Source organism: Pogona vitticeps, chromosome 6, assembly GCF_051106095.1.
Source record: "Pogona vitticeps strain Pit_001003342236 chromosome 6, PviZW2.1, whole genome shotgun sequence".
NCBI classification, from domain to species: Eukaryota; Metazoa; Chordata; class Lepidosauria; order Squamata; family Agamidae; genus Pogona; species Pogona vitticeps.
In genome coordinates this window covers 116,032,404-116,045,860 of record NC_135788.1, presented here as the reverse complement: position 1 = coordinate 116,045,860, position 13,457 = coordinate 116,032,404, and the positions used below count along the sequence as shown (strand labels likewise).

Genomic DNA, 13,457 nt, shown 5'->3' with positions numbered 1-13,457 from the left:
TTCTTGAGAATAACTAATTGCCTTACAATACACACTGGGAAATAAACAGAAAGGAATGGTGGTTGTGTTGTTTAAGGGGTTGCTGATGGGACTTAAAAGAAAAACATTAGAATATGGAACGATAACACCCTTTTCCAGCATATACTCCATTTCATTCCTCCACAGTCTGGCATTTTGGGGCAACAGAGCATGCTCAGTCTCTACTGGGCCACCTTGGATTTCTCTGGCCCCTTGCTGCTTACACCTTCTTTGTTAGAAGTTTGTTCATGTTTCTTTAAACTTAGGGTTTCTGTTAAGCATACTGGTAGCTTCATTTATTGTATAAGTGCTGCTGCTTGGTCTACATAAGGAACCACACTGCAGAGAGTTAGTTTATTGTTATATATAGCAGAATTGGGCCAAGTTGGCCCTTCAGACAACTTACTGCCGATCCCATCTGCCTTAGTTTCATTGCTTCTTGGTGAGGAATGCTAGCAGTTGTAGTCCAGGGAATATCTGGAAGACTACCTGCTTTTTCTGTTTGGCATGTATAGCATGGGAGACGCCTAAGCTGTAGCCACACGGTAAGCTCAAGGAGATGCACACCTTTTAGTGCAAAAAAAAAATTGTCAATGTTGATAAATCCTTACTAAGAAGCTCCTTCTCCAAAATGGGGGGTAATTAAAAGATGTGGCCAATCCACAGGTCGGAAAAGTGACTCTTTTTGGACTATGACTCCCAGAATCCCCAAATCAGCCTGACCACGTGATTTGTTGGATTCTGGGAAATATATGTCCATCCCCGTTTCCAAGCCTTAGAGCCAGCGTTTGTCCGTAGACAGTTTCCGTAGTCATGTGGCCAGCACGACTAGACACGGAATGCCATTAGCTTTCCACCATGGTGGTACATATTTATCTACACGCATTTTCATGCTTTCGAACTGCTAGGTTGGCAGGAGCTGGGACAAGCGACGGGAGCTCACTCCGTCGCATGGATTCGATCTTATGAATGTCTGGGTCGTGCACAGTGAGTAAGGGGTTAGTACAACTATATTCGCTTTTGTAAATCTGGACGTTGAGAATCTAAAGGTGATATTTACTGGCAGAGAAGAACAGCATTAGAAGTGGACTTCCACTGATGTACCTTTCAAAGGTTGAAATTCAGTAGTAAAGAAGAACTATGAATAGGCCAATTGAATCCCTGGACCTTACACTGATGGGTTGACTCATCAAATCCGCACTGATTCAGTGGGACTACTCTCATTCCAACGTAGTCCTGGGTTTCAGCCGACATTTGGTAGCATGGATGAAGGGTTGAAGGGTTTGAGAGAGAGACTAGCCAGATGTGCAGATTCACCCCGAGATATGCTGCAAGTGTTAAATGCTCAAAGTACAGCACCCCAAAGAGAAATAAAATAGAGCTAAAATGTAAACAGACAGCTCGGCCAGGCGATGAGGAGGTGAGGCGGGGACAATCTAAATTGAGCGAGACCGTTGCTCCCCAAAGTGCCAGAGAAAATGTGGAAGCCTTTGGGTTTTACAAAACATCTGTAGTTGGCCCTGTGGTGGGCATAGCCAGTGGTGAGGGATGTTGAGAAATCCAGGGGAGCTGCGGGTTACCCAGTTCTTAATGTTTATTGATTTTTTAAAAAAGGATGAGGAGGAAACGGGTGATTCCACAAATTAAGATGCGTGTTGCAGCCATGAGACCCACCATGAGGTTCGATCCCCCGATAGAGTTTGTAACATACGAAACAAAACTCTTTGGCAGGAGCTTTGTAAAGTTAAAGCAGTTCCTTGCCCAGATTGATTTGACCTCGTCGTGCCAGCTCTCCGTGTTTGAAGGAAACGTAGCTGTGTGTATCTTGAACGCAAATGGATCTGCCATGCATGATGGAGCGGGTTGTGGTCCATGAAGGGTGAGGAAGGCCCACACCCATTGCCAAGGTTTAACACAGTGCTTAGAGAACCCGAACACCAGGAAAAAATATCAGTAGCCCCTGGCAATGGAAAAAGTGATAAGGTTCAAGAGACCAATGTCCGTCCTGACCTTATTGTAACTACGGTTCCTGCAAAAATATATAAAAGAACAGCGAAATCCCAACAGGGAGAGGGAGCTCCCCCAGTGGAAAAGTTTGGGAAGACTGTGTTACACCTCAAATGATGGTGAATGTCCTTCTTCCTCTTCATTCCACGAGGAGGTCAGTGGTGGTTATGGGCCATCAAGTTGCCCCCCCCGATGCACAATGACCCTTCCCATCTTCAGCTGCCCCGCTCAGCTCTTATTTTATTTATTTATTTATTTATTTATTTATTTATTTATTTATTTATTTATTTATTTATTTATTTATTTATTCAATTTATATGCCGCCCACACTACCCAGAGGTCTCTGGGCGGCTTACAATAATTAAAATACAATACAGTAAAAGATAAAATAATTAAAATACAATTAAAATTGCCATCAGACCCACAGCTAATATTATTTCAATTATGGGCCTGTGGCTTCCTTTTTAGGCAGTCAATCCATCTCAGGTCTGGTCTTCCTCTTTTCCTCTTGGCTTCCACTTTGCCTATCCTTATTGTCTTTTCCAGAGAATCCTCTCATCTCGGGATGCCCTCAAGGTCAGTGGTCCCCAACCTTGGGCCTCCAGATGTTCTTGAACTCCCAGAAATCCTGGGCATCAGAGGTGATGGTGAAGGCTTCTGGGAGTTGTAGTCCAAGAACATCTGGAGTCCCAAGGCTGGGGAACCACTGCTCAAGGTAACCAATGGACAGGGTGAATTACAGAAGCACAATCTGATTGCTGGAATGAGATGCCGTAGCAGCCCCTAGCAGAATTTTTGGAGCCCCTTGACTCAAATAAATTCTGGCCAATGAAACTGGTTATGCTTTAAGGTGCCCCCAAACTCTTGTTGTTTTTGACCGAGGCTGACCTTCCAACCAATAGATTTGTCCTCCTTTCCTTTCAACGCGCTAGAGGCTGCGCTGTGTCTCTTCTTAAGAATGCAGTGTCAGGTTTTTGAACGCGCAGCAGAGTGCCGCAGCGGAAGCGTGCTGGGCCCATAACCCAGAGGTCGATGGATCGAAACCATCCTCTGCTAGCTGGAATTTTTTTTTTTTTTAATTTAGAACTTATTTTTAGAGGGGTGAAATCAATCGGTCATTTAATGAACACTGAACGGAGGTTGAAAAATAGATGGCCTTTCCATTAATATTTCATGCCAAACCTTTTCCTGCTTTGGCAGAGAGCCAAGTCCTATTATAGTGCAACGGAGCGAATGCTTCAGATGTACATCGCTTTTTTTCAGATAGGATTGCCTGCGTTCCCCCTCTTCCTAAAACCATGTTCATTTTTAGCTTTACTTTGAGTTGAGCATAATTACAGTGTAAATAGCCTTTGCAAAAAAATAAAAATAAAAATTGCATTATGCATGAAAACGTCCCTTAATCGCGTGAAAGTGCTCCGGCGATTGTCATTTCGGGTGGATTTTTTTTAATGCACGCTTTCGTGAAAGTTTTTTTTTTTTTTAAAATATAAAAATAAAATATATTTTAAAAAGAACAGCCACGGAGCGGCTCGCCCTGCAACCGAGACGCGCTCTAAGTTTTACTTTAATCAGATACGGAAGTTAAAATGGAAAGCCACACTTCTCTCTTTGCCAGTTCCTTAAAGACTTCAACAGAATCAAGGAAACTTGAAGAAAAAAGAAAGTGGGGCGGTGGGGGAGGGGGAAACCACTTTGAATTAAAAGTTGGTTGTGAATTAAAAAAAAAAGTTATATGCGCCCGAACAGGGACTTGAACCCTGGACCCTCAGATTAAAAGTCTGATGCTCTACCGACTGAGCTATCCGGGCTCTGTATAAAAGGTGAGCTGCGTGCCCATAGTATCCACATTCCTTGTGACTATTCTCTGTAGCCTCTTTGGGTTTTTTCCCTTTCCCGATTGCGCGCGGACTCCAAAATGCTTTCCAAACGAAGAAGAAAATAAAGATTAAATGCAACATTTATATTGAAAAATTGCAAGATTGATTTCCTTACTAAGAGTGGGTACCAGAGAACTACATAAGAGGGTCAGGATGGCCGAGCGGTCTAAGGCGCTGCGTTCAGGTCGCAGTCTCCCCTGGAGGCGTGGGTTCGAATCCCACTTCTGACACTCAAAACTTTATTTTGTGGACAGACCCATACAGGGACAAATAATGGATTGGATGGATGCATTGTCTGCTTTTCCACATGGGGGAGAACACAGCCAGAGTTTTCAGTTTTAGGATAAACTGCCAGCAGATCTGTACCGAATTAACTAGTGCTATTTTTGAAGCCTCTCTGCTGTTGGACAACCTACAACCAAACCAGAACCGGTTTAGAAGTCAGCTTTTCCCCTTAGAGCGCTCATTTCTCACCAGTGGGGAGAAGCTGTTTCAAAAAGTCCCCATGGAAGTCCGGGATATCCCATAATCCAGGATATTAATATAGTAGTTGAGACTAGACAAAAATGCTCCCCCTAAACACAACACACACACACAATAAGGGCGGAAATTCCTTCCTTTCAAAAATGAGCATGCTTGAAAAAGTGGGATTCTGGAGAGGAAGCATCACGAATCACAGTAGGTGGAATTGTGACCCATGCTGCAACATTTTGCTGCAGAGGGCCGGTTCTTTGTACTGTATCTGGGCTGTTTCTCTTTCCTTTAGGTGCATTAGCTATTCTTCATATTGTCTGAACTGGAAAATTCCGCGTCCTTGTTTCTCTTTTCGGTTGGAACTCATGATATAAATAAAACATCAGAAAAAGAACGGTTAAAAGCCCGATCAAAGACTCCCGTTATGTTCCCAGCAAAAAAAACCCCTGGCATCATTCTCTAATCGAAGTGATTAAATACTCCTATATCGCCATCTGGTGTTCAATTTTATAAATACAATTGGGCTTCCCAGATTCAACATTCAAGCAGGGAACCATTTTCGCAGAACTGGCCGGTTAGCTCAGTTGGTTAGAGCGTGGTGCTAATAACGCCAAGGTCGCGGGTTCGATCCCCGTACGGGCCAGGTGGTTTCTTTTGAAATTTCCTTCTCCTTTTTTTCTCTCTGTTGCTCACTTCGTGATGAAGATATTTCCTGCCTAACTACACTACTCTTTACTTTTGGCAGCCCCTTTCGCCCCGGGAGCGGAATGGGAAAAATAAACAGTGATTCCTTTTCTCTCTGTGCAAATTCTCTCCCCCAATTATGAGGCCCTCTTTAATAGACAAGAGGATTTTGGATTTCCAATGGGGATCAAGCTGCATTGCCTTTAAAAACGAAGTGTATTAAAACGGGTATTAATCATTAAGCAAAATCGATTAAAAAAACCATATCACTTTCAGAGAAATAACCCATCCAAAGAGGATCACAACCTCGTGCACAAGTGCCTTCTTAGCGCAGTAGGCAGCGCGTCAGTCTCATAATCTGAAGGTCCTGAGTTCGAACCTCAGAGAGGGCAATGCTATTTTTCCCACCGTAAAGACAAGGAAGGTTTTAAATAACTTTGTTCTTTTCCCGATTTCCACAGAAGTATCCCCTCTTAGCCTGGCTCATGATGCTGGCAAAACAAAGGGGAGGAGGGAAGAAAATCATTTATTTTTAGTTATTTTATTTTATTTATTTATTTGATTTATATCCCGCCCATCTGGTCTGTTCGACCACTCTGGTTATGTTGAAATCATAAAATACTGCATTGCTTTTAAGGGGTAACAAGTTTTATTTCAATGGACTCCGATCCGGGAAAGCTCCCATTGCGAGCCTTTAAAGTGCTACATTGTTTTCCCCCTTTTCCCTGTTCTTTTGCCGACTTCTTTTAAGAGCTACAATGTTTCTCTCTCTTTTTCCTCCCCCTTTTCTTTTGCCGATTTCTTGGTTCGACGGGCTTTGGAAGAGCAGAGATTTGAAACTTTGAAACTACTGGTTATTTCCTTTCCTAATCGTGCCGATCTGGTTAATCTGCCGACCGGTCCGGGAAACACATTTTCAAGGCAGCCTTTCCAGCTTTAGATTTTCACGGACAAAACATTTGAAACACACCCACCTCTCTCCCACGTTAGTTCTCATTTTACCCGATGGCCAAAATGTAGAAGCTTCCCATTTTAAAAACCTTTCCTCTAGGAACTGGCTGGAAAGTCAGGAGGATCGAGGGAAAAAGTAATTTTCTCGTCCCATAGTGGGCGGCTGATAGTAAGGGATGGGAAATTGGCAGTCGAAAAGTAACTTTTATCTCACCCTCATCATTGCTGGATTGTAAGTGGTGGAAAACCAGAAATCAGTAACTTTTGGAAGGGGGGGGGGAATGATAAACCAAGAGACCTGCGACACCTGAAAGATTGAGAAATTTCTTTCAAAGTGAGCTTTTATGGATTCATGAAAAGCCACCTGAAATGGATCGCGTTAAGCTTTCCAGGTGCCAGAAATTCACACACTACCCTATAACTAGATATTACGTTTTTGTGGGGGAAACTGGGTTCTGCAGCCCAGTTTTAAAACAGAGGCCTTCACTACGAGAAACTGAGCGAAAAGTTTTTCCAAGAGTGTCAGCTCTTTTGCGGAGAAAAGTGGGTGGCTCTTAAAAGAGCCTTTGGGTCTCTTGAAAAAGGAAGGGATCCGCTCTGGAGAGCTGACCAACAACCATCTACTTGGAGCTGGTGTACTTGGTGACGGCCTTGGTGCCCTCGGAGACGGCGTGCTTGGCCAGCTCTCCGGGCAGGAGGAGCCTGACGGCGGTCTGGATCTCCCGGGAGGTGATGGTGGAGCGCTTGTTGTAATGGGCCAGGCGGGAGGCCTCGGCGGCGATGCGCTCGAAGATGTCGTTGACGAAGGAGTTCATGATGCTCATGGCCTTGGAGGAGATGCCGGTGTCCGGGTGGACCTGCTTGAGGACCTTGTAGACGTAGATGGAGTAGCTCTCCTTGCGGCTCTTCCTGCGCTTCTTGTCGCCTTTCTTCTGTGTCTTGGTGATGGCCTTCTTGGAGCCCTTCTTGGGCACAGGCGCGGACTTTGCAGGCTCAGGCATCTTCAAACGCAAGCAACAAACTGAACACAAGAAGGAACACCCACAAATGCGGTGCTCTGCCTTGCTGCGTTCTTTATATAGGGCCCTTATGTAAATGAGGTGCTGGAATATCCTCCACTCTATTGGCCGGCCTTCGAAGCGACGCGAACCAGAAGTATACCAACGTTCCATCAGGGCATCCTTTCATAGCTTCCCTTCTTATTGGCCGACGCCTTGACTTCGTCCTCTTCTACTGGCTCTTTTTTTGGATCCCTCCTTCTATTGGCTCGTCTAGCAGGGACACGGTTATTGGAGAGGGTGTCCCAAAAGCGAGCCAATCAGAAGAGCCAGTTACAAAACCTAGGGAGCGTATATAAGGGTTGGGAAGCCGCCCCTTTTCACGCAGTCGTCGGCTCGTTTCGGGGGAGCAGTTCTGTAGCGTGTTGGTCGATCGGTCGTGTTGCAATGTCTGGACGCGGAAAGCAAGGCGGCAAAGCCAGGGCAAAGGCCAAGACGCGCTCTTCCCGGGCCGGCCTGCAGTTCCCGGTGGGTCGCGTCCACCGCCTGCTGCGGAAGGGCAACTACGCCGAGCGGGTGGGCGCCGGGGCCCCCGTCTACCTGGCCGCCGTCCTCGAGTACCTGACGGCCGAGATCCTCGAGCTGGCCGGCAACGCCGCCCGGGACAACAAGAAGACCCGCATCATCCCCCGGCACCTCCAGCTCGCCATCCGCAACGACGAGGAGCTCAACAAGCTGCTGGGGAAAGTCACCATCGCCCAGGGAGGCGTCTTGCCCAACATCCAGGCCGTCTTGCTGCCCAAGAAGACCGAGAGCCACAAGGCGAAAGGGAAATGAGGCGTGTTGGATGGGACGGTGACTTCTTGAAAATCTTTTAAAAAAACCAAAGGCTCTTTTAAGAGCCACCCAAAGTTTCATGAAAAGAGCTGGTCCTTCTTTTGATCTTCACCCTAGAGCTTTATTTCTTGAAAGAAAGCAGTTGGGTTATATACACACTTTTAAAAAGTTGGCTTTGGGGGTGAATGTCAGCCTTTGCAAACTGGAGCCAGCTTTAATCCATTACGTTAAACAAAAAGGTAGTTTTGGGAAGTATTGCGGCACACGAAGGACAGTCTTTCACTCCTACCTCGGTTCTCCCCCCCCCCCCCCAAATAAAGCTAATTTTGGAGGATTTGTGTAGATACTCAAGCAGCAGGATGCGGATACAGAGTTCCAAGAAGTTTGCATCTATCAAAGGAAACAAGTTCGTTTTTTAAAAAATACGAAAAGATTAGCTGAAGTGAAAGTGTACCTAGACACGATTAAATTCGTGAAGTTCCATTTCCGAAAGACGGAAATGATCGGGATTGAAATACATGGAGGCTGGAAAACACTCGATAAAGAGGAAACATACAAGGCAGGGTATACAGTATAACTTCAGTAATCCCTGTTGAGCAGGGTAATTTTGTTTCCAGTTCCCCCTGGAAAGTTTTTAACATCCGAAAAGTATCCTTTCTCCTGGCGGGGAGGGGGGGGGAAAGGGAAGCACAGCCTGGAAGCCCATTGGCTAAGATTTTCCCGGCGCCAGAGTTTTGATGAAAGCAACTCAGCCAATCAGAGCGAGCGCGGGAGTTTTCAAATGAGACCCGGACCGATCAATGCCAGGGCTGTAAAAAAAGAAGATGTTCAGTGCTGGAGATTTTTTTTTAAATCTTCCATCATGGCGCGTTGGGTAGTGAAAGATTCTTATAAGGTCTGAGAGCGGCGACCCTTTATTCATCTTTCATAGCTTTTTTTTTTGGATTGCAAACCAGATGTTAAGGACCGAAACCCATGGCTAAGTGGCTCAGACTCCAGGCACAAGGAGATTTATCGATGGAAAACGTTTTTTAATCCGCCTTTCTCCTTAAAAAAGGACCCCCAAGGCGGTTTGACATCATGAAAAAGAACAACAGTTAAAGCTAAAATCAATGAGTATGCAAAGTTCGCCCATGAAATCGCGGCGCTAGTGGTCATATCGACCAGATAGGCGGGATATGAATGAATGAATGAATGAATGAATGAATGAATGAATACGTCAAACTATTCACTCCTCATCGTGGTTCCCGAATCCCAACGAGTTTAAGGGACAGGCGTCATAAATATGCATACAATTGCAGTTTTTGTAGAATTGGGGCTTTTGCTGTTAAAATGGATGCACGGAGGGCCAGTCTCCGCGATGGGCTGAGCTATCCCTACCTGAGTGTATTTTGGAAGGAAATCAATCTCCTTCTCTGCCCAAACAGGGCAAGCGCTCCTAATGTTTGGACTACAACCGCCATCATCCCCAGTCAGCCGGGGAAGAGGAGGTGAAATCGATGGGTTTTGCAATCTTAAGGCTCAGAGCTCGGATCAAAGAAAATTCCCGAGAAAATTCTTTTATTTTTCTGCACTAAAGGGGAGGGGGTAGTATAACGGGCCTTCTTAGCGCAGTAGGCAGCGCGTCAGTCTCATAATCTGAAGGTCCTGAGTTCGATCCTCAGAGAAGGCAGCACTATTTTTTTTTTAAAAAAATGAATTAAAAAAAGTATAGACGGGTGGATAGCTTTCTGCTTGCGCAGCCATCCCCAGCAATTCCCGATTGATTTTTAAAAAAAGTTTAGAAGTGGGGATATAATGTTTTCCTTTTCTTTCTTTCTTCTTTTTTTTTTGCAGGATGGACATTTTCTGTTAACAGATTTAGGAAGCGATGATCGGGGGTGTGGGAGAAGCAGGCGTTGGGCGGAGAAATACCAAGCAGCTTTCTGATGTTTTACATTTTGCTCTTCCGTCCACTCTTTTGCTTCTTTGAGAGTGTCTACACGCTTTGCTTAGATTGCGTGAGTGAACTGAGGGGCAGAGAAGTGGAAAAGAAAATTACCCAGTAATTTAAGTCCCATGCAAAAGTGCTTTTCCTAACTTGCCTTGCAAAGTAACCATTGACAGACGATGTAGATGAGTATTGAAAAGCGAAATAGGTAACAGCCCGGCTAGCTCAGTCGGTAGAGCATGAGACTCTTAATCTCAGGGTCGTGGGTTCGAGCCCCACGTTGGGCGCAAGCATTTTTTATTTCCTTCTTCTGTCTTTCCACCCCATAAAAGTGGTTTTTCGTTGAAAACCAAGCTCAATCTCTTGTGTTACAAACCGCAAGGTTTACACTGTCGATTCCTCTTCAACTTGTACATTATTGAGTCCTGGCCCTTTAAATAAATTACTTATAATATGGTACACTTAAACTGATAGCGAGAGTTTAGGCATTTTTCCCTATTAATTAACACTGTAGTTAAATAGTAAGTTGTACTTATGTGTTCTCAAGTGTGAACCCACTTAGAGCGACCCTAACAGGGCTCCCAAGGTTAGTGAGAACTTTAAGGAGTGTTTTACTGATTTCCATGTATGAGTGGGGATTCGAACCCATGGCTCCAAAAGAATAGCCGTTCATAAAAGAACCCAACGATTACGGTCTTTTGTGTATTAAAAGAGTAAGACTAGGCAAAAATTAGGAAATACTGTACGTGCAAAAATTAGGATAAAATTAAAGTGAAATATTGAAACTGTGAAAGATTGTACTGGAAAATTCAGGAGGTTAAAACTATATACTGTATATATAAAAATTAAAAATACTACACTCCTAGCGGGAGAGGATAGTTTTGAACCCTCGACTTTCGGATTATGGGCAAAGCACAGTACCATTGAGCCACTCCGCTTCCAGAGAGTCTGATTTTCCCTAAATTTCTCTAATTTCCACCATTAGCCGCTTTATCGTTTCATGGTAAAGGAACTTCTTTACTCGTTCCCAAAGCTTCCTGTTCATTCATAAATTCTGGTCTCTGCAAAGGAAGATCTTTCAGCCTCTTGGTGTCTCCCGAGTTCTTTATTTCATTCTGCCTTTTGTTATCACAGATAAAAAGTAAAAGAAAAAAGAGCAACTCGTGAACAACGTGGGGAGATTAATTTTGCTTCGCTCCGCATTGCGTGGTTGGCAAAGTTACTTTTTCTCCGTCCGCAGTTACAGTATCCCTTTCTCACGCTTCATAGCTGTTGCAAGTCATCCTTGAGCCACTATTATCAATAAGAGGAGAACAAGGGAAAGCCAGGAAGTCGCAGTAGCACGCCGTGATCGTATAGTGGTTAGTACTCTGCGTTGTGGCCGCAGCAACCTCGGTTCGAATCCGAGTCACGGCAGTTAGTGACCTCCAAATTTTTTAGGAGACAAGACTTGTGCAGGAATTACCCAAAGGGTCTGGCTGTGAAGGGGAAAAGCCCCTCTGAATTTGCTTTCAGCTTTAAAGCTGGATAGATGAACTTTTAGCACGGAGGGACTGGATCCAGATCGAGAGCCCTCACCATCTCCCCATAAAAGTTATGTCAAGGCATCAGAAGGACCCTCCCGGCTGGTGCTGAAGATGTTTCTAATTTGGTCGGATCCTTCCCCCCCCCCCCTTTGGGTCACATCCTGCTGCCTTTGGCAAAGCCTCTTGATGCACAAGTCTAGAGATTCTGGGGTGTCTGTGGGGATTTCTTTGTCTATACTGTCAGATATAATGTTCTTAAATGGTAATTTGATAAGAAACGGAAATGGACCACAAATGAAGTGTTATCAAATTTATTAAAGTTAAAAAAGTTTGTGAAATAAGAATATTTTTATAGATATTTGAGAAGGATATATAGATTAAAGGGGAAAGGTTGTGCCCCAGGGCAAGGATCAATACAGTTCTGGAGCAGACAGAGGACTCTTTAAGGGATAGGAAACTGATTTTACCTCCAAATGGACCCAGTACGTTATGTTATATTGTTTCTAATTTTGTGAATGAATAACTTTTATATGCAGTTTTGTTTGTTATATAGTGGTTTGAGGGTTTGTGTGTGAGAGAGTTGTAATTTTAAAAAATTAAAAATTAAAAACCAAGAACAACTAAAAGCATTACTTTATGCTTCTCTCTCCCATGGACAGTTGGTATTGGACTTCAATCCTGAGTCCCATTTATTTCAGTTGTCCTGGAATCCAGATCTAAACCTGGATCAGGAGGGAGTGGAAAAGAGGAAGATCAATTATGGGATGGGTTGTCTTCTTAAAGGAAGGCATGGCTCTTGAGTTTGCAAGAACCAAGCAGGGCTATCAACACACAGCCATTCTGGAGGTCACGTGTTCATAGGGAAGTACTGCAGACTTTTCCACTTTTGTTTAATTTTTGTCCATGTTGTTTTCGAAATAGACTTAAAACACAGCCACTCCTCTGAAAACGTAGCCATGGAGAAGACGAAAATAGCTCCTGATTGAGTTGGCAGACCATGCTGTACTGCCACCTAGTGGCCAATAGTTAGGAAGCGAAGAAGACCATTCAGAGTTCATTCTTCCTTAGTTAGGCATTATTCAGTCGTGCTCTGTATGGAGGACTTGGAACAGCGTCTAGTGTGGCTGAGAAGGCCAATTCGAGAGTGGCAATCTCTTCCACACTGAAGACAAATCCAATCTGTCCCCTGTCCAGCTCCCTGGTTTTGCTGCTTTTGTGATTTCCTCTTTGCCTCGGCCTGCTGGACAAGGGTCTCTTCAAATTGGGAGAGGCCGTGAAGCACTGCCTGCCTCCAGGCTGAACGGTCAGATGTCAGGGTTTCCCATCTGTTGAGGTCCATTCCTAAGGCCTTCAGATCCCGCTTGCAGATATCCTTGTATCGCAGCTGTGGTCTCCCTCTGGGGCGATTTCCCTGCACTAATTCTCCATACAGGAGATCCTTTGGAATCCAACCATCAGCCATTCTCACGACGTGCCCAAGCCAACGTAGACGTCGCTGTTTCATTCTTCCTTATCCCCTTCTTATAGATTAGGATCCGGAGGATAAGCAAATTCTAAGCAACCGTGTGTTGCTTTTTGCTCTTTTTAAAAGCCATGCCTCCTTCCCCTTCCCTCACCCCCTTTCTTTGGCAGTGTGTAAGCGGCCATCTTATGTAGCCACCAACGTCCTTGTTTGAGAGAGTAAATGCAGGGGTGGCTGATCTATGAGGACCTAGGGAGCGTTGCCCCATCATTGGCTCAGGCTAGTGCCCACCAGTGGTGCTGGAGGAGCCTCTTGAGAGTCCCCTGGACTACAAAGAGAACAAACCTATCAATTCTGAAGGAAATCAACCCTGAGTGCTCCCTGGAAGGACAGATGCTGAAGTTGAGGCTCCAGTACTTTGGCCATCTCATGAGAAGAGAAGAGTCCCTGGAAAAGACCCTGATGTTGGGAAAGTGTGAAGGCAAGAGGAAAAGGAGACGACAGAGGACGAGATAGTTGGACAGGATCATCGAAGCGACCAACATGAATTTGACCAAACTCCGGGAGGCCATGGAAGACAGGAGGGCCTGGCCTTCTCTGGTCCATGGGGTCATGAAAAGTTGGACATGACTTAACGACTAAACAACAACTACAGTTCCCACCAGAACACTTCTGCATCCCCGTTTTCTT

The 13,457-nt window shown here is 44.9% G+C and overlaps 2 protein-coding genes and 7 non-coding genes across 9 annotated transcripts; 7 read left to right on the top strand and 2 right to left on the bottom strand.

Moving 5' to 3' along the window:
• Positions 1-3,763: 3,763 nt before the first annotated feature.
• TRNAK-UUU (transfer RNA lysine (anticodon UUU)) lies at positions 3,764-3,836 on the bottom strand. The gene has a single exon. It is a non-coding gene; the product is annotated as a tRNA-Lys (tRNA).
• Positions 3,837-4,052: 216 nt separating this feature from the next.
• TRNAL-CAG (transfer RNA leucine (anticodon CAG)) lies at positions 4,053-4,135 on the top strand. Its single transcript has one exon. It is a non-coding gene; the product is annotated as a tRNA-Leu (tRNA).
• Positions 4,136-4,948: 813 nt separating this feature from the next.
• On the top strand, positions 4,949-5,022 carry TRNAI-AAU (transfer RNA isoleucine (anticodon AAU)). The gene has a single exon. It is a non-coding gene; the product is annotated as a tRNA-Ile (tRNA).
• Positions 5,023-5,382: 360 nt separating this feature from the next.
• Positions 5,383-5,455, top strand: TRNAM-CAU (transfer RNA methionine (anticodon CAU)). Its single transcript has one exon. It is a non-coding gene; the product is annotated as a tRNA-Met (tRNA).
• LOC110087645 (histone H2B 5-like) lies at positions 5,430-7,059 on the bottom strand. Its single transcript, XM_072976984.2, has one exon. It carries the CDS (start codon positions 7,013-7,015, stop codon positions 6,635-6,637), a length of 381 nt encoding a protein of 126 aa, XP_072833085.1. The 5' UTR covers positions 7,016-7,059; the 3' UTR covers positions 5,430-6,634.
• Positions 7,060-7,410: 351 nt separating this feature from the next.
• Positions 7,411-11,195, top strand: LOC110087630 (histone H2A type 2-C-like). Its single transcript, XM_078378446.1, has one exon. The coding sequence runs from the start codon at positions 7,460-7,462 to the stop codon at positions 7,847-7,849; it is 390 nt and encodes a 129-aa protein (XP_078234572.1). The 5' UTR covers positions 7,411-7,459; the 3' UTR covers positions 7,850-11,195.
• Positions 9,449-9,521, top strand: TRNAM-CAU (transfer RNA methionine (anticodon CAU)). Its single transcript has one exon. It is a non-coding gene; the product is annotated as a tRNA-Met (tRNA).
• Positions 9,994-10,066, top strand: TRNAK-CUU (transfer RNA lysine (anticodon CUU)). The gene has a single exon. It is a non-coding gene; the product is annotated as a tRNA-Lys (tRNA).
• Positions 11,124-11,195, top strand: TRNAH-GUG (transfer RNA histidin (anticodon GUG)). The gene has a single exon. It is a non-coding gene; the product is annotated as a tRNA-His (tRNA).
• Positions 11,196-13,457: the final 2,262 nt, after the last annotated feature.